This window comes from Callorhinus ursinus, unplaced genomic scaffold, assembly GCF_003265705.2.
Source record: "Callorhinus ursinus isolate GAN/ISIS: 27379988/994484 unplaced genomic scaffold, GSC_fseal_2.0 scaffold8, whole genome shotgun sequence".
Classification (NCBI taxonomy): Eukaryota; Metazoa; Chordata; class Mammalia; order Carnivora; family Otariidae; genus Callorhinus; species Callorhinus ursinus.
Genome location: NW_027397070.1, coordinates 47,521,778 through 47,543,808, shown reverse-complemented (window position 1 = coordinate 47,543,808; position 22,031 = coordinate 47,521,778). Strand labels below are relative to the sequence as shown.

Sequence of the window (22,031 nt, the reverse complement as noted above, 5' to 3'; positions counted from 1 at the left end):
GGGAGAGGGAGAAGCAGACTCCCCGATGAGCAGGGAGCCCAATGCGGGATTTGATCCCAGGACCCCGGGATCACGACCCGAGCCGAGGGCAGATGCCCAACCGACTGAACCACCCAGGGGCCCCTGGAGAAGCACTTCTAATCACGAGAACAGCAAGTTCAATTCCCCGTCTCTCTCTTGCAGGCTCAAGCACTGGCTTGGCTAGCACTCTGCAGCCACATGCAGCTGATGAGAGGTTAGTCCTGATTCCCACAGGAGAAGGCAGGAAAAAACATTGAGGGGAAGAGCGTGGCACCAGACAGACTTGGGTTTGAATCCTAGTTCAGTCACTTGCCATTTATGTGACCTTAGAACAGTCACTTATCCTTCCAGCTTCTGTTTTCTTCATCTGCAAAAAATAAGTATTACATCCTAGGGTTAAAGAAATAATGTCTATAAAGTGCTTAGCACAGTGCCTGGTGCAAAGCAGACATTCAGTTGATGTTGGCTGCTTTATGATGAAGGGCAGGTGTGGTACTGTCAATGAGAAAACATGAAAGAACAAGAGTTTTAAAAAATATAAAAACCAACAAAACACAGAAGAGAAATTCTTTTCAACTTAGCAAGGATGTGGTAAGTGCCTACTTAGTGCAAGGCTGCTGTGTTAGGTTATGGATTAGAAAGAAGTGTCATCACACAGATCATAACTCAACATGAAAGAAGAGAAGCAAAATCACTATAACAGGTTTACTATACAGAGAAATTGATGAGGGGCTAAAGGAGCATAGAGAGTGGAAAGATGACTTCTGGCTGGGGAGGCAATGGGTTCGGTTCTTCATTTCTTTATTCAAAAATGTATTGAGTACATACCATATACCAAAGCTGAAAAAAAATGGTGAAAAATGGGTCCCCATCCTCAACCAAGTAACTTAAAGTCCAGTAAAATAAGCACATTTACTAAGGCTTACCCATGAGTCAGGTTCTGAGGCAGCACAGGACACTGCCCCCAAAGAGCTCACCGAGGCAGGAGACAGCTATCTGGACACAGAGAGTGTGATGCGTGAAATGACACGCATCCAAGTGAGGGGGCACCTGCTGGGGAACGCCATGAGAAAAACATGGCTGCCAACTGACCCAGGAGCTGGACAGGGCCACTCAGAGGCTCTTCAGCCCCTCCTCCCATCCTTGGAATGTGGGTTCCCCTCGCCTTTCCCGCTCCCAGAGGCTGCTCTAAGGACATGGCCTTGAAATGGTGATGTGTTGAAAACACCTGCACGGTATACATGACTGAGCCCAGTTAGGGCCTCTTTATAAATTTCTAAGATTTGGCGGCAGGTGTAGGGATCCATTCATCTTGTTGCTGCCCAAGACACGCCTCGTATGTAAGTTCCCTTTGCCAGTATTTTTTTTTTTTAAGATTTTATTTATTTATTTGACAGAGAGCTCAAATAGGCAGACTGGCAGGCAGAGAGAGAGGAAGAAGCAGGCTCTCCACTGAGCAGGGAGCCCAATGCGGGGCTCAATCCCAGGGCCCTGGGATCATGACCCGAACCAATGGCAGATGCTTAACCGACTGAGCCACCCAGGCACCCCGCGCCACCCCCCACCCCCGGCTTTGCTAGTATTGAAACTGCCACCTACCAACACTGAGCGGCCTGCCTCTTTCTCTGGTGTCTGCCTGCTTTCTGAGTACAGGGGCCACTTTCAGATTACACCAGGAAAGCTCCCAGAGGGTTGAGAACCAAACAGCATCTATGTTGACCGTGGATGGATGCATAAAGTTAGACATGGTGACAGGGGAACATTTCCCATGAGAAGATAGCAAAAACTAAGGCGTGGAGACCAACAAATTCTGGGTGAGTGCACAAAAACATGTGTGATGGGAGACGCCAGACTAGAGAAGTAGTCTGGAGCCAGATTCTAAATAAAGGATTTGAATAACATTTAATAGCTTGGGCTTCACATTGTAGATAACAAAAAGCCCCCTTAAGATTCTTGAGCAAAGGAGTCTTATCAACAGACTTGTGATTCAAAAAGATTCCTTTACAGCAAAGACTAAGGTGGAGAGGAGACCGTTGGAGGTAACTGTAGCTGTCCAACTGAGATAATTAAAGCCTTAAGCAGGACAGTCGATGTAAAAGTGAAACAGGGAAAATATATTTGAGATATTAGGGAGTCAGAATCAACCAGACTTGGCAACTGCCTGGATGTAGACAGAATGAAGAAGCAAACAGAGACAATGATAAATCAAAAGCTCCATACCTAAATCCCGAGAACTGCAGTGTCACCAATACCAAGAGATAAAAGGGAGACAAACAAATAGGTTTTAGATGTCTTAAATATTTTTTTGAATATTTTCAAAATATGTTTAAAATGCGTTGTGTGTTTTGGATGCTGGGAATACAGTTAGGTGGAAATGTCTGACCACTGGAAGTCTGGACTTAGCACTCAGCAAAGAGGTTCACACAAAAGATACGTACGTGAAAGAAATCCACAGAACAGTACCCGATGGAGCTATAGGAAGAGAACAAGTACCCAAGGGGAAACTGTGCGTTAAAAAAACAGTTGTGTTGCACCCGGACTTCAGAGCTATGCTGGAGGAGAGCTACGAAGAATGGGAAGAAGCGGAAGCCCAGACATCATCCCACTGTCTTTAATCGGAAAGAGCCTATTGTTGCCAGTTTGATATATTTGAGGTCTATATGCCTGTGGCTTTTAAAAAATGTTGCAAATGGAATCTAGTCTTCAGGGGAAAGAGGAGGATGAGCTCCCAGGGGAATCGCTAAAGGGTTGAAGAAGCTAAGAAAAGTTTTTCAGGTAGGAGGTGGTCAATAATAGTGTCGCATGCTGAGGGAGAATGAGGATTAAAAATAGGTGACCAAAGTTGGCAATTCCAAGGTCACTGGCAACCTCTAAGAGAGAGCTGGACAAAATGGTAAGAGAGAAGGTCAGACTGCAAGGGTAACTGTGGAGGGGACGGGGTCAGGGGCACTGGGGCAGCAAGGGCATGTCACTTTAAAGTTTGGCAGTACAGGGAAGATAAGAATTTGAGGGGGGGGGCAGGGTGAAAGAGAGGTTATTTTAGAACAAGAGACCATACGGTAGGCTAAGGAACTAAGGAACACTGGGGGCTGAAAGCCTTGAGAGACACAGAAGAGCTAGGAAATTAGAATCAGCTGGAGTGGGGCCCCAGAGCCAGGAGGCACAGGGATCCAGGAGGAGAATTAGTCTCAATACTAAAATGACCCCATTTTACAGAGAAGGAAATCAAGGCACAGGGAGGTTAAGTAACTTCTCCAAGGTCTCACTGACTTAAGAACTACTGGTTTTTCCATTTATCCTTTCTGTTTCTAGAAATGGGAAAGAGTAATATATATGATACAAAGAAGTGTAACTTTTTCTACCCAGAAAGAATAAAGGACCAAAGGAGCTAGACTTGGAAAACCACCACCAAATCAGAACATAAATGTACAACAGTTGAGATGTGTCTGGGCACGCTAAGGAGGCAGGAGGAGAGTTCCCAAACACCCAAGCATGTGATAAGCCGGGTGCCATCTGCCTCAGTTCTGGAGAACATTCGTCATCATTTCAGAAATTCAGCTCCCTCTCTGCCAGTTTCATCTTCAAAGTGGAAATTCTGAAAGTAAGATTCACTCAAGGTCCACCTTGGCAGCTTCTGAAGCAGAAGAAATGATAGAGAATTCCTCCATATACGAATGAGTGAGAGGAATGAGTAGCTGGTGGAAACCAAACATTCTACATGTCAGCATATACCCTTCTCTAGAACTGCTCTAGAGAAGTACCAGGGTAAGGAGCAAAAAATGAAAGAAATTGAATGGTTTTCTTTTCCACTCTCCATCTACATGAAAAATGTGAGAAGCAGAACGTGTCTCCTCCCTCCTATGTATCTGTCAGCACATTTCCAGGAGGCCTGGCCACATCCCGGGCACTGGCTGGCTGGGGGAAAGAGACTGACACAGCACATTCGTTCGCCTTGGAGCCCTCGCCTGGGTGGTCTGCTGTTATTCCTTTGATTGAACTCCCAGGCTGGAAGAGCTGGAGCTGCTCCTAATGATAGCTGGGTCCTGAAATCTCACACTCGCCCGCACAGAGAGGGCTGGTGCTCCCTGTGAGTCGCGGCCTCCCACTCCTCACCACAGAGCTGGGCTCCTTGGCCACATTCTTCTGCTCACTAACAACAGTAACCACAAAGGGCAACGTCTGTGCAGAGGGCCGCAGTGGTAACGCACACCTCTCCCGGCACTGAGATAGTGAGACTGAAGCTCGACTCCAGCGCCCTGCCAGCTACCATAGCGCTCCCTACCACAGACGAAAGATGCTCCCAGAAAACCCTGCATGCAGGGATGCACACGCTGGCTCCAAAGAACCCCCTCCCCAAAGGTCAGCCAGCCTCTCGTGTGCCAAGGGGAAACTGAATTTGACCTGCTCTCTGCTCAGGTTTGTAGGGTACTTGTTGAATGACCCCCACTAAGAACATGTATCTCTTTCAAGCATTATTCCAAGCGTCCGCAAGCCGGCACGAACATTGCTGAAGTGGCTATTGTGGCCACTTCGTGTGGCAAGGAAAGTTTGATGTTCTCGTGTTTTGTAGGCTATAAAGAAAGTTAAACCATAACAGAAGTAGTGAAAGTCATCACAGGCTAAATGAGGTTCTGTTCTTAGCCATGCAAATCCATAACAATTTAGCCTCTGATGTAAATTCTGGGTACTTCCAAGTTTTATTATAACATTTTGGGGTTGTCAGAGTACTCTGCTTCTTTACTTCTGGCTAGCTCACTGTTCCTGGGCATCTTCACGAGTGAGAAGGAAGGAAATGGGGTGACACTGCCTCACCCTCCAAACCACCCTCCTCCAGCTACCTGAGTGACCAAGCTAAAAGGCAAAGCCAAGTGTATCTCTGTGCCCCGCTCCCCTCCCCGCCGTCATCTATGGGATGAAGATGAGTTCCTTCACAGAGAAAGCTTTCCTTAAACAGCCTTTGTCTTCTCTTCCAGCTTCCATCCTAGCTGCTCTCTGCTGAGTCCCTGTCCTCCAATACCACTAACCAGCCTACTGTTTCCCCACCACACACACAGGCTAGCTGTTCGCCCGGACCTTGCTCTCACCCTTCTCCTGCCATCCACTTGCCTACATTTCAGATTTAGTGTCGAGAGAATCTCCTCCAAGAAGGCTGCTCTGGCCTTCCCACTCCCATACACAGGCTGGGTTAGGTATTACCCCTTTTGATACTTCTGTTATTCCCTAGAAATATCTCTTTCGTGCATATTCCATGCTAGTACTATCATGTGTTTATGTGGCTGTCACCCTTACCAGATTGTGAGTTATTTCATGCCAAGGACTATGTCTTATATCATCCCCATGGCTTAGTACCAGAGCCTGGAACATTCCTAAGGGCTTAATAAAATGTTTTTGAATGAATAAATTAAAAAAACACATTTGAATTAAAAGTTTTATGAAAAAAATGTCACTAAAAGCTTTAACGGGGTAAGCAGTTGAAATCATAGACAAAATAAAACGATTTTTCAAAAACGGACCCAAGGATTTCAATTTTTTATACTCATCTTCCAAAACACAAATCATTAAAAAATCTGTGTTCCTTATGTAGTGGCAGGTCTCTTAACACCTTACCCGGAGAAGCAACGTAAAGATACATCAGAGTTTATGGGCTATGATGAAAGCAATACTGGGAGGAAAATTCGTAGCTTTAAATACAGTGACAAGAGTGAATGAAAGTTAAGTATCCCACTTAAGAGACTGGGAGGAAACAAAATAAAGCTAGCAAAAGCAGAAGGAAGGGAATTAGTAAAGACAAAACAAAACAACCAATTAGAAACATTAAAACAATAGAATGAATAAATTTATCCAGAATTATCTTACAAAAAAAGGGAAGCAGGAGATGGAAACATTAACCCTACTGGATTTAAAAGGATGGATGGGTGGATGGATGGATGGAAGGAAGGAAGGACAGACACAAACACAAAACAGGAGTTGGAAGTAAGGAAATAATCACAGGTATGAGGAATTAAAAAGCATTTGAAGTAATTACTGAACACAAAGCTGCTTCTGACGAAGCCGCCTTGAAGGTTTCACGGCCCAAGTTGAGAGAGAAGGGTAGAGCTGCCCCCACTTTGAGTCTGCACCCCCACTAGGAAACACATGGGCCAGAGCACATACGAAGCCACTGTAACAGGTTATTATTTACTAGAAGAAGAATAAAAGAATTTTCCAAATTCCAAATTAAGGAATTACTTGCTCCGAGGGGAAGGAGCCAGATAACATACAATTGAGCTTTTCAATAACCAAGTTCATTTTGGTAACACTATATTTTACCTAAAAACGACTTTTTCAAATCAAATTAGAAATAATTTCTTCCTGAAAGCATTTTATGGCTGAAATACCAATATTTTCCAAATATATGGCATTTAGACTTTACAAAGTAGTTTTTGCTTACTATCCTCAGGAGCCTACTGTATTTACCCCATCAACAAACAAAAACCCTGAGGCTGAAAGTTGAGTGAACTGTCCGAGATCATGTAGCTGGTCCATGGGGGCAGAAGACAGATCTACAGATGGCTAGTCCAGCTCGCTTTCCACCACCCCACTCTGCTTATTACATACCACAGCCCCTCCCTCAGTACTGTACCAAGCACCAGCCACCCTTTTACCAGACTCTAAAAGTTAAGACTGACATCTAACGGCGAGTTCAGATCCCTACGTACAGGAGTCTGATGGACTTTTAATTCTCTGGCACTGAAGTTCTCCTTCGACAAGAAAGATGGACTGAAGGAAACGACTTTCCCATTAGGATACAATCACCCTGGAGTCCCACAGGATCAGAATCTTGTCATTTTGCAAGCTTTGCAGCTTACCAAATGACAGAAGCTGAAAATATGTAAACACTAACATTGGCTATGTTTTTTACTATGACTGCAAAGAAAATTTCCTAATGTCTTGGTGCTTCTAGCTGCTCATTTATAAGCTAGAAACATACACTCTTGTCAGTGACCTAGTGAAAAACGGGTGGCGGATCACTGACCCTCTCCCTTCTTCACAATCACTTCACGTTTCAAAATTCCTTCCCATTCTACCATAGTCATGACATTCTAGTGCCTTCTTCCTATCACTCCATCTGTAAAATTTAACTCGCCCATCCCCCTCAAGTCTCAAAACTGCCCTTATAAGATATTTTGCTTCCTATTTCAAATCAGGCATCCTCACCTCCCTTCAAACGATTAGGGCTTTGAAAAAGAAAATTCATTACAGCCTCACACACCGGGATGAGGCTGAAGTAAAGCTAAAGCTTCCTTTTAATTTTGGTTCTAAATTTTATACAGAGAAGCAGGGCACCACCAGGGAGCAGTGTGTTGCCTATTTTTAACACGTGCTCAAAGTAATTTTCAGCTTCGCTTTTTTCTAGACTTGATTATCATTACAGAGTTGCCGCTAATTAAGACTCTGATGCACCAGAGATATAACAAAATGTAACTGTGGAGTTAAATTATAATAATTTCTTTGGGGGACTTCAATGCCATTTTGCATAAAGGAAAGGGGCTTCTACTTCTAGTTAAATACCATGGGGATGATCAGCAAGGAGGGCAAAAACAATCCCAAAATTCTTGTGAAAGTTTCATATAACTTCATTGTGTTGTAAGCTTGTTATTACATCTATAACTTAAGGTCAAAATTGCTGTATCCATTTCCATGTATCCAGCTTCCTGAATGATGCTGATTATATCACTTCTTTCAGCCTCAGTTTCCCCCATCTGTAAAATGGGGAGAATGACATGTGTTGACTAAAGGTGTATTGAAATGCTTTACTAGTCAGTAGCCATAAAATGTCCTGAGAGCAAGAGATGAGTATAGTTTAAAAAAAAGAAAAAAAAAAAGTAAATGGTAATGTTATGGCATTCTGGTAAAAAGATTTCTAAGACGAACTCACTGGAAAATTTTACCAAAGAAAGAAGTTATTTTTAAAGATCCTTTAAAAGTCTATTTGACAGCTGAATGTTCAAGTCTGTTTATCCATGAAATAAATACATCAGAGTTAGTAGCGACTTAACTTTGGAATACCTGTAACAGAAGCTCATTTTCTTTAAAGATGAAGAGGAACACTCTCCTTCTTTAGCTCACACCAACTAATACTCCTTCAACAAGCATCAGCATACAGGAAATGAGCAAAGGCAGGGAAGGACAGATTACCCTGTCCTTAGTAAGATCCTTGGGACCAAAGAGCTCTTTGGTCCCGCAACTGTCCATACCTGCTGGGCGAGGAGACTGATGTGGGTAGATGGGGAATACTGCCTGGCTGCCTTCTTCTCAGCCAGCCGCTGCAGCTCAGCCGTGACCATGCTTGGGTTATACCATCTGCTGTACGGAGAACCATCCTCTCCCTCTCTTTGTGGTTTAGCCATTCCCGAGTGCAGCTTGTTCGGATGGCATGAACCTGCTAAAAAAAAAGAGAAAAGTTTTTATCCACTTAGGAAAAAAAGCCCTGAAAAACTTAGGATGATGACAGAGAAATCTCAGCCAACAGATACTTTACTGAATCCCAGGGATCTCTGACAACTTGTTACAAGCATTTATTAACATGTTTTTGTTTACTATGAAAGCTTCACGTACACAAAAATTTCATCATATGCAGTGGGTAACAACAATTCGTAGAATTTACTAATTTTAATGAATAAAAAAGTGTAGTTTTAAAACTTATTATAATTCTTATTTTTCTTGTAATGAGCCTATGGCATCTACTGCCAAATAAGCCACAATCCGTCTTACCAAGCTCAAAAGGGAAAACAGATCAAAGCAAAACAGCCTAATTAGAAAAACAGCAATAATATTAGATTGATGAAATGACTCATCTTCCTTTCAGATTTAAATGTTCTTCTTCCAACTGTAATATCGGAGAGTTCTATTATTTTTGAGCACTAAAATTCAGGCAAAAAGAAATTATTTAATATAAAATCAAGGTTCATATTTTTTCTATGATGGAAGTCAGACATCTCACTGAAAAAAAAAATTTTAAACCCAGAAAACACTATAACATGTTTCCTTTCTGTCTTATTAATGCTTATATAACTGTGATCATTTGGTATACACAATCCGGTGATACCGCTTTAAAAAAATCGGTAACTCTTTCATGTTTATTGTGCGATACATAGAAAATTTTATAACAGGTGTGTATGTTATAAATAATACTATAATGAACCAGTGAACTTACTAACCAAATCAAAACCACATTACCAATTCATATGCATCAACTATGTGCTCCTCTTGAGACATCCCTTATTTCCCCTTATCATTCATTCCCTTCCTTTTTAAAAATATCGTCAATAACGTATTTGTGTGGGTATGCATAAACAAAATACTAGATAATTTTGCTTGGTTTTGAGCTGCACAAAAGTAGTATCTTACTGTAGTAGGTTCCTGAGATTTGTTCTTGTCACTCAATACCATACTTTCAAGATTCATCCTTGCTAAGCATAGCTTCAAGTGCATGAATTTATCTGCTGCTTGGTATTCCATTTTGCAAATACACTACAAATTATTTTTCTCTTCCCCCATCAACGGATATTTCAGTTTAGTTATTTCAAGCTTATTGCTATTATAAACGGTGCAGCCGTGAACACTCTTGAACATCTCCTGGGGTGCACATGTGCAAGAACCTCTCTTGTGTATAAGCCCAAGAATGGGATTGTTGAACTACAGAGTTGGTTAATCTTCAAATTTATGTGATAATACCAAGGTGGCATTTTTTTACACTCCCACACGCAAAATATGAGAGTTCCTACTGATCGACATCCTCTCCGACACTTAGTGTTAAGTATCTTAATTTTTCTCACATCGAAGGGCGTAAAAATCTCATTGTAGTCTCCATTTACATTCACTGACTAATCATGATGCTGAGCATGTGTTACCTCTTTTCTGATACCACTGATCATTTTTCTATTGGGTTTTTTCTTATTGATTTATGGGAGTTTTGCTTTTGTGTTTCACTGGCTCCATACCATGCGATCTTAAAGATTATCTTGTTTATTTGATCCCAGAAGTGTTTATTAAAGATTTATTTATTTTAGAGAGAAAGAGAGCACGTGTGCACACACCCAAGCATGGGGGGGCAGGGGTGGGAGAGAATCTCACATAGGACTCCCTGCTGAGTGCAGAGCCCCATGTAGGGCTCAATATCATGAACTGGGCCTAAATCAAGAGTCAGATGCTTAACCAACGGAGCCAACCAGATGCCCCTACTTTATCCCAGAAGTTTTAAGTTTTGCATCAGAAATTAATTTTATACATAGTGTAAGTCAGTGACCTAGTTTCATTTTTTTTTCTCTGTATTATTAACTAATCGTCCCAGTACCGTGTACTGAGAAACCCCTCCTTTTCCACTATGCACAATGCCATCCTGGATATGTATCAAAGTTCCATCTATCTGTGTGTCTCTAACTTCCTGTTCTTTTCCATTGGTCCATTTGTCTATAACAAATACCACACTTAGTTATCATATCTTTTTTGTTGTTGTTGTTCCTCCACTTTACTTTTGTCCTTTTGTAGGTTCTCACTATTCTTGGCCATTTAGAATGCGCTTGCCAAGTGTAACAACAGACCTATTGAGGTTCTGGTTGGAATTGTATTGAATCTAGGGATCAGTGTGATGAGAACTGAAACATTTAGGACACTGATTCTTTCCATCCATGCATATAAGCTATTTAATCATGATGCTGAGCATGTGTTACCTCTTTTCTGATACCACTGATCATTTCTCTATTGGGTTTTTTCTTATTGATTTATGCTATTTATTTATGCTTATTTATTTATACTTATGCTATTGATTTAAGCTATTTAATCTATTTTATTTAGGTTTTCTCTAATGTCCCTCAAAAAGCCTTATAAAATTTCCTTTCTTTCCTAAATTTATCCCTAAATTTTATTCCTAAATTTATTTTTTTCTTGGTGGTGACTATTACACAACAATGTGAATGTACTTAGTGCAACTAAACTGTAAACTTAAAAACATAATAAAAAAAGAAATTAAGCATACTTAAAAGAAATATAAAAAAACTTAAAAAGTTAAAATGGTAAATTTTATATATATTTAACCACACTACAAAAAAATTGCTCTTTGTTGCTAATATACAGAAAAAGCTGATTTTTAATATTGATCTTATAGCCATCTATACTGCTAAAATAATTATTTCTAAAATGTATCTGTAGGGGGCGCCTGGGTGGCTCAGTCGTTAAGCGTCTGCCTTCGGCTCAGGTCATGATCCCAGGGTCCTGGGATCGAGCCCCACATCGGGCTCCCTGCTCCGCAGGAAGCCTGCTTCTCCCTCTCCCTCTGCCTCTCCCCCTGCTTGTGTTCCCTCTCTCGCTGTGTCGCTCTCTATCAAATAAATAAAATCTTTAAAAAAAAATAAAAATAAAATGTATCTGTAGATTACTTTCAGTTTTCTATGCAATGTATTATCTGCAAATAAATTTTATTTCCTCCTTTTTGATCCTTATGCTTTTAATTTCTTTTGTCTTACTATGCTGGTTCTGGTAAAACATTAAATAGAAGCAATACTGGCGAGCATCCTTTTATGGCTCTTAATGTTAAAAAAAATTCTTTCAACATTTCCCCATTTACACTGATACCTCATGTAGGATTTTGGCAGATAGCCTTTTTCAGCTCAAGAAGAGTTTCCTTCTCTACTTATTATCATGAATGAGTGTGGAATTTTATCAAATTCTTTTTCTGCATCTACTAAGATGAATACGGTTCTTCTCCTTTAGTTTGTTGATGTGGCAAATGTTGTTTACACATTTTCTACTGTTAAGCCCTCCTGTGTTCCTAGGATAAACTTGTTTATGGTGTCCTATCTCCTTCATATGTTGCTATATTTGGCTGGCTTATATTTTGATTAGAATTTTTGCATTTATGTTCATAAATGAAGCCCTAATACTATCCTCAACTGGTTTTGTTATTAAGATTAAACTAGGTGTTCAAAATGAGATGATTATTGTTTCTTTTCCCATTCTCGAGAAGAGATTAAGATTGGAATTATCTGCCCCTTGAAAGATTGTTAGAACTTACTTATAAAATTACGTGGCCCTCAAATTTTGTGAGATTTTTAACTATTCTTTCAATTATCTTAATACAGGACTGTTGAGGCTTTCATCTTCTGGAGTCAATTTTATTTAAGTTACACTTTCGTATTGGTCCATTTTGTAAGTTTTCAGTTTTATTGGAAAAAAACAGTTAACAATTCTTTGTGTCACCTATGCAATATTTATATGTTCTATAGGTGTTCCATCCCCACCCCCATATTATTTCTCCATGTCTTCTCTCTTCTTGATCAGTCTCACCAAAGGTTTGTCCATCTTATTAGGGTTTTCAAAGAACTTTTGGCTTTGATATTCTCTAGTGTACTTTATTTCTGAATTCGCTGATTTTTCTGCCCTTATCTTTATTATTTTTTTTCTTTATTTAGAATTTATGATGTTTTGTTTCTCTAATGTCTGAAATTAAATACTTAGAAATTAATCTCCAGCCTTTCTTCTTTTCAAATGAAAGTTTTTAAGGCAGTAAATTTCCCTCCATATACTGCCTTTCATTGCTCTCCATATGCTTGGACCCACAGTTGTCTCATTATCATTTCATTCTAATACTTTTACATTTATTTCCATTATGAGTTCTTCCTTGACTCTTTTTATTTTTTTAGGTTTTAATTTAAATTCCAGGGAGTTAACATACATTGTAATATTAGTTTCAGGTATACAATATAGTGATTCAACACCTCCATACAACACCCAGTATTTGACTCTTTTCAATCCTGAAATTCATGAGGATTTGTTATATGCTGTAACTTTTTGTTATTGCCATTCAATTTAATTGCAGTGTAGACAGAGAATGTGCCTATATGATGCCAATTCTGTGAAATTTGTCTTATTTTATGATGTAGGACATGACTGGTTTTATGAATATATTATGAATGCCTAAGAAGGTGTTTTCTCTAATTATTGGGTACACAGTTCTATGCATGATCAACTGATAAAGCTTACCAACTTGTTCAAATCCTCTTTATCTTTGCTGACTTAAAGCAATCTGTTTAGTCTATTGGTACCTGATATAAGTATGTAGAAATCTCCCACTAAGACAGTGGATTTATAGACTCCTCATGTACTTGTATCAATCTTTGTTTTATATATTTGGAGGTTATTTTTATTAGGTGCACTGAGAACTGTTTTATCTTTCTGCCGAACTAAACCTTTACCTTTTGTCTTATGTAATTATTGTCTGTATCTGTAAGAAAATTTTGTATCTGAAAGTCTATTTTAGCATATGTTAATATAGCTAGACCATGTTCCTTCTGGTTGGTATTTACCTGGCATTTCTTTCTTTCTCCTTTTATTTTCAACCACTCCTTGTTCGTCTCTTTAGGTGTATCTCTCTCTGGTAAACAGCACACAGTTGGATTTTTTTAAAAATTCAACCTGACACTCTTCTAACAAGTTCAACCCATTTATATTTATTTTATTCTTTGACATTGAGACTTGGTTTGCTATCTTTTAAGTTTCATTTCTCTTGCTTTTTCTAAGCTTCCTGCTCAATCCATTTTTCTTCTTCCCAAAGATTTAGAATTTCCACATTTTTACTCTTTTGGTTGGGGACCTTTGAAATTTCATACTGTGTATTTATCTTTAAAAAGTCTGAAGTTAAGGGGCACCTGGGTGGCTCAATTAGTTAAGTGACTGCCTTCGGCTCAGGTCATGATCCTGGAGTCCCGGGATCGAGTCCCGCATTGGGCTCCCTGCTCAGCAGGGAGTCTGCTTTTCCTTCTGACCCTCCTCCCTCTCATGCTCTCTGTCTCTCATTCTCTCTCTCTCAAATAAATAAATAAATAAAATCTTTAAAAAAAAAAAAGTCTGAAGTTAAATCATATCCTACACTCACTCTCAAACTATTCAATAACCACAGAAAAATTCAACTCAAATTACTTGCAGGCTATTATTGTCATTTATTATACTGTTGTATACTACTGTTTAAGCCGTTCACAATGTGTTCCCTGACCACCATGGAAATAAGCGAAATAGACAATTACAAGAAGTAGAGAATGCCAACTATCTGAAAATTAAACAATATACTTATAAACAATCCATGGGTCAAAGGATAAATCACAACAGAAATTTAAAAATATTTTGGAACTGACTAGCTCCTTTTGTTCCCTATCCCTCTCTGGGAAAAGTGTGAAAAATGAAAGTTTTTTAAAGAAAGTTTTGATTAACACAGGGTATTAGAGACATTGATCTTACTGAATTTCTCTCAAATGGGAGAAAACAGTTTAAACCAGAACATTATTGATTATTATTACTATCGATCTTAGAAGATTAAATCACAAGAATAACCACTCAGAATTAGCACACACATACATGCCCATATTCATAGTTATGACTTATTAAAGTATACATTTAATATCTCTGATTCAAGCTGCATATTATAATATTCATTTCATTTGAAATCAGATACTAATTAAGAAATATAAATTGACTATTTCCAAAACATAGCTTAGCTGTAACTCATCTTAACATGGATATTACTAAACTGTTTAAAAACCTGACCAATGGTAAGGTATTTACCAAACTAATCTACAGATTCAACACAATCCTATCCAAATCCCATCTGTCTATTTCTGCAGAAATTGACAAGCTCATCCTAAAGTTCATATGAAAATGCAAGGGATCCAGAATAGTCTAAACAATATGGAAAAAAGGAATGAAAGTGGAAGAATCACTCTTGGTGACTTCAAAACCTACTACAATTCTACAATACTCAAGACAATGTGGTATAGGCATAAGGCTAAACATATCTGTTAATCAGTGGAACAGAAATGAGACTCCAGAATAAACCCTTACATTTATGATTAAATGATTTTTGACAAGAATGCCAAGACAATTCAACAGGGAAATAATACTCTGTTTCAACAAATGGTGCTGGGACAACTGAATATACACATGCAAAAGAATGAAGTTAGGCCCTTATGCCACATCCTACACAAAATGGATAAAAAATTCAAAATGGATAAAAGACCTAAATGAAAGAGCCTAAACTATAAAATTCTTAGAAAAAAACATGCATATAAATTTTTGTTACCTTGGATTAGGCAATAATTCTTCAGATATGATACCAAAAACATAAGCGCAAAAGAAAAACAGATAAATTGGATGTCATCAAAATTAAAAGCTTTTGTGCTTCAAAAACATGAAATGATGACCAACGGAAGAGGGGAAAATATTTCAAAATCACGTATCCGACAAGGGACTTGTATCCAGACTACATAAAGAACATAACAATAAAAAATAAATATCTCAATTTAAAAATAGGCAAAGGATTTGAATAAATATTTATCCAAAGAAGGCATACTGATGGCCAAAAAGCACATGAAAAGATGTTCAACATCATTAGTCATTAGGGAAATGCAAATGATAACCACAAAAATGAGACACTACTTCCAAACCACTAGAATAAGTAAAATCAGAAAGACAGATAATACTAAGTGTTGGCTGGCAAGGATGTGGAAAAACTGGAACCTTCACGCATTGCTGGAAGCAAAATGATATAGTTACTTTGAAAACAGTTTGGAAGTTACTCAAAAAAAAGGCATGAAGTTACCATATGATCCAGTGATTCCACTCCTATGTATACACCCAAGAGAAATGAGAACATTGGTCCACACAAACACTTGTACACTAACATTAATAGCAGCAATATTCATAATAGCCCCAGAGTGAAAACAACCCAGATGTCCATCAACTGATAAATGGATAAACAAAGTATGGTATATCCATCCAAAGAATACTCTTCAGCCATACAAAGGTTCAGCCATACAAAGGAATGAAATACTGATACATGCCACAACATAAATGGCCCTTTTTTTTTAAGATTTTATTTATTTATTTGAAAGAGAGAGAATGAGAGAGAGAGCACATGAGAGGGGGGAGGGTCAGAGGGAGAAGCCGACTCCCCGCTGAGCAGGGAGCCCGATGCGGGACTCGATCCCGGGACTCCAGGATCATGACCTGAGCCGAAGGCAGTCGCTTAACCAACTGAGCCACCCAGGCGCCCCAACATAAATGACCCTTAAAGACACTGTGCTAAGTGAAATAAGTCATTCACAAAACGCCACTAGTTCCATAATTCCACTTACATAAAATGTCCAGAATAGGCAAGTCTATACAGACAGGAAGTAGTTTAGTGGTTGCCAGGGCTGGGGGAAGGAGGAAACAGACAGTGACTACAAATAGGTATGCGGTTTCTTCGGGCATAAAGAAAATGTTCTAAAATAAGAGATAGTGGTGTTGGTTGCACAACTAGTGAATATACTAAAAACCACTGAATTGCACACTTTAAAGTGGTGAATTTCACAGCATATGAATTGTATCTCCATAAAACTGTTATTAAAAATGGGGGAAAAAAACTTCACTGATAATATGGGTCTACCTACTTCATTTAAAGTTAGATACCTTATTTTAAGAATTCTTTGGTTATTTATTCAGGTCATACTTGACTTTAAGTACACTGAAAGATAACTATTTGGATCAGAAAGAATGTATATAGCACACTCGTAGGTCTATGATGATCTGTGATGGAAAATCTCCTGACTAGACTATAAGCTCCTACTACATAGAATGGCCTCATTCATCCTTTATCCAGCATCTCAAAGAAGCCCTGATTCATTTTGTACTAATGGATGAATGCTACTGGATCAAATGCAAGGCTCTTCCTCAGTCTCATCAGAACAATGCATGTGTCCCTTTACCTTTCAAAAGAAAGGGCAAAATGGAAGAGATGGCATTTTTTTTTTTTTTTTCTTTTATGGGGGCTGGGGAGAAGCTGACATTGCAGGCTGCCTTCCATTTTCTCACACTCACCTGCCTTTGCTGAAGAGGGATGAGACAGTTTCTGGCTATAGATGTGGGCAGCACTTTGGAAAGAGGAAAAGGGGCCAATGGTGTAACTGCCTGATCGACAGCGCGGCAGACCAGCAGGGCTTGGTGCGTTCTGTGTCCCAGGAAGTATGGAGGGAGAGGCACTGTCAGGGGCTGTGCTCAGTAAACCTGTTGGCTGGTGAGACATGCTGGGGATAGCTGGAGGAATCTGAGAGAAAGAAGAATGGTGGCCGGGCCCTGGTGAGAGGTCAGAGGTTGTAATAATAGACGACAAGTGGGTACTGGGAATTTTCTGCAGAAGAGTAACAACAGGACCAGAGAAAGAAGCGGAGGAAGAATCTGTATAGACTAATTTAGCCTCTTTGTCTGCTGAAGTGGTAAATCCTATTAAAACAAAAACAAACAAAATAAAACAAAATAAAACAGATCATTTTAGGAAAAACTGACATATAATCTCTATAAAACATAAAGTAAACATTTTTAAACATTGAAATCATCTTAGCACGAAACAGAAATCATGAAAGACAGAGACTTTAATGAGTGTTCATCATGAACTTAACGAATTATGCCTACCAAGACAACCTGGCAACAGAAACAGTTCATTTGTAGTCCTAGAATTTCTAAAAGCTGGAGTTGAGACTACCTCCATCAACCAGAGCAGGCATTTTACAAATGTGAGGGCGTTAGGACAAAAGTTTCTGGTAGTGACAGCTAACTGCTCTCCCTCTGCTTTTCACCCTTCTGGGGGGGAAGAAGTACTCAGAATTTCTAAATATTAAGAAAATGAAAAATTCCTCAGAAGGAAAATAGGTTATCAGTAAATAGAAGGAAATTCTAAGGGAAGAGAAAGAACAAAGAAAAGGAACTTCTTTGGGGTAATGCCTTACACTTTAGAATCATTTACTATCCGATGACTTTTTTTCTCCCCTTTTAGGGATTTATCAGAGAGCGGCAAATCTATGTAGGTTTGAAGTCACTCACGAGATAATTTATCACAGTGAATTTCTGTGGCCTGCTGCTGTTTGGGCTGCTTTATTTTCACTTCCTCCATCGTCTCAGGGTGATCTGAAACAGAAAATAAATACTGAGCTGAGGCTCTCCTGCTAATCAAATGCTCTACATATAATTTTGTTTCCAAAATATAACACAACTCATAATTAACCCCAGGAACATTGCATACCCCACCACACTTTCCCAAGGCTGGCCACATCCACAGCCCTGTTGAGTGGGCAATCAACCAAAAGATTCCCAACCATCCCCAACCCCAGCTCCAGCTAACTGAACCAGGGAAAATACTTAAACCCAGGACAGCCATCCATGGATGGCAACAAGCTAGGACATGCCTGGAAAAGAAAAAAATAATAAAAAATAATAAGTAAGGGCAGTCAGATGCCTCTACCAAGAATTCAAACTAGGGAAACTAAGAAACCAAGCTTGGTGGTGGTACCCACTGGAGCAAAGAAATCATAATACACGGGGAGCAGTGCAACAACCAAGAGATAAAAAGAACAGCCCCAATATTTGTTGCCAAGGTACCTGGATACTACAGTAACTCTGTATCTAGCTTTCTTGCTTTTATTTATTTATTTATTTATGAGAATGGTGGGGGGAGAGGGGCAGAGAGAGAGAGAGAATCTTAAGCAGGCTGCACACGCAGTGCAGCTCTGTATCCTCAAGTAAACTTCTTGGTTTTACTTGAGCAAGCTGAGTGAGTTTACTTGCGATAGGGTGATCAGTATATTCATGACAAAATCACTCTAATAAAATAAATTCCACTCTAATAAACTAGTTTTTTTCCTACCACAAGATTTTGAAACAGGACAGCCAGGGCTAATCATGTACTTGCAGAAATATTCCAAAATCTTTTTCAGGGCTAGTTCATATAAAAACTTAAGAAAGGCCATTTTACATATCATCTTTCAGAATGAAAGAATAAGGATATAGGAATTATTTTCTGTCCATCACCACCAGCAGTGGTGGTAACTGTCACACATGTGTTTGCTCATGTTTGAATTCAGTCCAGATACTATCAGATATCAAAATGTTGTTTCCTTGATTGGGGCCTTCCAACTGCCTCTCTAGTTATTCTTGTTAGGTCTAGATAGGAATAGATGTTCTTACGTAGAGGTCATCCTTAACACATGAATCCCAGAATTTTCAGGGACCCATTTGTACAGACAGATGCTGTCAGGACATACTGTCAGGGCTTCCCCCGGGGAGAAGTTACTTATCTGAACGCCAATGTAGGCCCTCACTTCTCTAGGTTAACGTGCTTTTCTCTACCCCAACCTCACTATAAGAACTCTTTAGCCTCTCTTCCTCAACACTGTTACAGGAGCTTTTCAAAGCTTCCACCAACCTTCTTCCCACATTTACTCACCCAATTCTATCTACTAGACAATAAACCTTATGAAGTCAAGGTCCTAGGACAGCCCTGGTCACTGTATACCTAGCAACCATCACAATGTCTGACACACAACAGGTGCTCAGGAAAAATGTGTAAAAGGAATGAATAAACAGATGAATCAACTAACTTCAGAACTCAGATAAGCTAGGACAGCTCCAAGAAGAAGGCTGAGCTGGGGACTTCTAGAAATATCGTTCGATTACACAGTGAGCTCAATATAAATAGGCTTTTGTAGACTAGCCTCTGAATCAAAACAGTTTTTAAAACATTAACACTGTTTCTTTGGAACCCTCACTCCACATTTTAAATGACCAATTATCCTCGCTATTTCCACATTAGACTATGGTAGTCTTAACAGCAGGGAACGAGTCTCCATCTTTGAATTTAGTGCTTAGCATACTGACAGAATTCGTGTAGATTTCCTATGTCTTAACACTTCCCATCTAGATTTTAAACGAATCTTACTTTAAGGCACAAAGCTTTGTTTATAACAGAACATCACTGCTATTTTTTGATCATATGACATGAGCTAGAAAGTTCTGTCCACATTAATTCCAAAATCCCCAATCACAGAGTTCCCCCGTAGTGAGCTGTTTTAGAAATGCGTGGGAACATTCTGGGCTATCACAGTGACTGAAGAAAGCTAAAGGCATTTAGGGTGTGGGACTAAGGATATTAGATATCCCACCAGGTATGGAAGAGTCCCACGCAACAAATAATTCTTCTACCCCAAATGCCAATGCTGCTAAGCCAGAGGAAGCAAAAAACTTAAAAAGCATGGGAAATAACTATTAGGAAAGGCAGAAGAGCCCAGATTAAGAGCATAAGCTTTGAGTCGGGCAGACGAAGGTTCAAATTCCCATCCCACTGCACCGTGGAGGGGATCCTTGAGCAAGTTACTCAGTCTCTTTCAGCTTCTGTTTTCTCATCTGTATAAAGAAGTTGAATAATAGCACCCACTCCATATGGTTTTTAAAAGTAAAAAAATTAGATCACATCCAGCAGATTATAGTAATATAAGCAATCCCTTTAATGTTAGCCATTACTAGCTTGTCTTGAAAAGCTCTCTGCTGTTAATTTTCGTGAAAAAAAAAAAAAATCAGACCATGTCCCTCTTGTTCTGAGGACAAAAATGGAATGCCTCCTCAGCCCCGACCCCCACACTGCAATACTTCACCATCTTGGAGTCTGTTAGTGCTTACGCAGCACATGATTCTTGGCTCTCTTTGGCATGTCTCATTTTTTCACTTGTTCTTCTTATTTTTCATTAATAAACCATCATACTTACCACCCTTTGCCCCGCTATCAGAATAACTGTTGCTGTTTTTAGAATTTTTTGAGTGAGTCCCCAGGAAGACACTTGCAGACTTGTTTTTTTGAGTATAAAAAGTCAACACCTCCTCCAGTTCAGCCTCACTGAAACGAGGAGAGAGAGTATGGTCAGAACAGGAAGCTGTTCTGGAAAATCTTTCCACCAAATTTTATTCTGGAAATGGAGTCAGCTGGAGAAGGGGAAAATGAAAAGTACAAGCTGAAAACTCCCTATTAATAGATGGTTAAATAGAAATACAAACAAAGCAGTCTAAAAAAAGTAAAGCATGATAAGGCTTTCTTCATCCCAAAGTGAATATTCGAGATGCACTGTCCAATACAGTAGCCAGAAGGCATATATGATGATTTCAGTTTAAATGAATTAAAATTAAATACACTTAAAGATTCTTCTCAGTTAGACTAGCCACATTTCATGTACTCAGTGGCTACAACACAGAAAGTTCTATTGGATAGCCATGTTCTATATCAGGGGTCAACAAACTACAAACTTTATGGGGTCAAAACTGACAAGCTGATGAGCAACATATTCTTGTATGGCTCCCTGCTAAAAATGGTTTTTATCTTTTTAGAGAAGAATATGCTATGAAGATCACAGGTATCCTACAAAAGTCTGAAATATTTATTATCTGGCCCTTCACTGTTTGCCCCCCACTTCCAGATAACTGAAGTGTGTTCATTAAAGAAGACCCTTGTCATTTTAATTCCCTATGTCAGAAATAAGGAAACCTACCAGCATAACTATATGAAGAGTTCCCTAACCATCTATTCAATGAAGGAGAGGGAACGAGATGGTTCTAGGTCATTTCAGATATTAAAATTATATGCACTTTATGAACATCCACAAAATGGAAAGTATAAGGAATCTGATGAGGGCCCACGGGATTCTTCCAGTAAACATATTATGCATGGATTTTTCAACACCTGTGGGAGGTTCTCAATGGCCTTCTGCATTTTTTTTTTCCTGGAGCCAGGCTGTATTCCAGATGAGCGGCCTTTAAATAGGCAAAGTATTCCTGCGTTATCACAAAAAACCTATCTCCCATCTTCAGAATATACTGTGATGACAACCTAGGAAACCTTTTCTATGAATCTCAGGGTAAACCCCACAGTCTCCAGAGTAGCCAAATGCCACAAAGTACCTCAAGTAACTATTAAAGATCCACGTGCAGCTGAGATTACAAATGGGTGATTGCCTCTGCCTGTCTGTGTGTTTTACTTGGCCCTTCACAGAAAGGGAAAGGGAAAGGGAAAGGTTAAGGTTGGTCAAAATACAAACTGCTTGACGCCTTTCTCTTAATCTTTGCCCACTTCATAATCTGTGTTTCCTTGCCTGACTCCTGCAGGGATCTGCATTTACCAACCTCGA

The 22,031-nt window shown here is 39.4% G+C and overlaps 1 protein-coding gene across 27 annotated transcripts in view; it reads right to left on the bottom strand.

Annotated features, from left to right (window-relative positions):
* The window catches only part of TTLL5 (tubulin tyrosine ligase like 5), a 276,644-nt gene that overhangs the window by 145,331 nt on the left and 109,282 nt on the right, over positions 1-22,031 (bottom strand). For 23 of the 27 annotated variants that reach the window (XM_073895591.1, XM_073895597.1, XM_073895596.1 and 20 more), the window contains 4 exons: positions 20,622-20,749; positions 17,908-17,991; positions 16,909-17,310; positions 8,259-8,446 (listed from right to left, as the gene is read on the bottom strand). In XM_073895591.1, coding sequence (XP_073751692.1) covers positions 8,259-8,446; positions 16,909-17,310; positions 17,908-17,991; positions 20,622-20,749 — 802 coding nt within the window. The remainder of the gene's footprint in view (positions 1-8,258; positions 8,447-16,908; positions 17,311-17,907; positions 17,992-20,621; positions 20,750-22,031) is intronic. The other 4 variants (XM_073895590.1, XM_073895593.1, XM_073895603.1 and 1 more) reach the window with 3 other exon arrangements.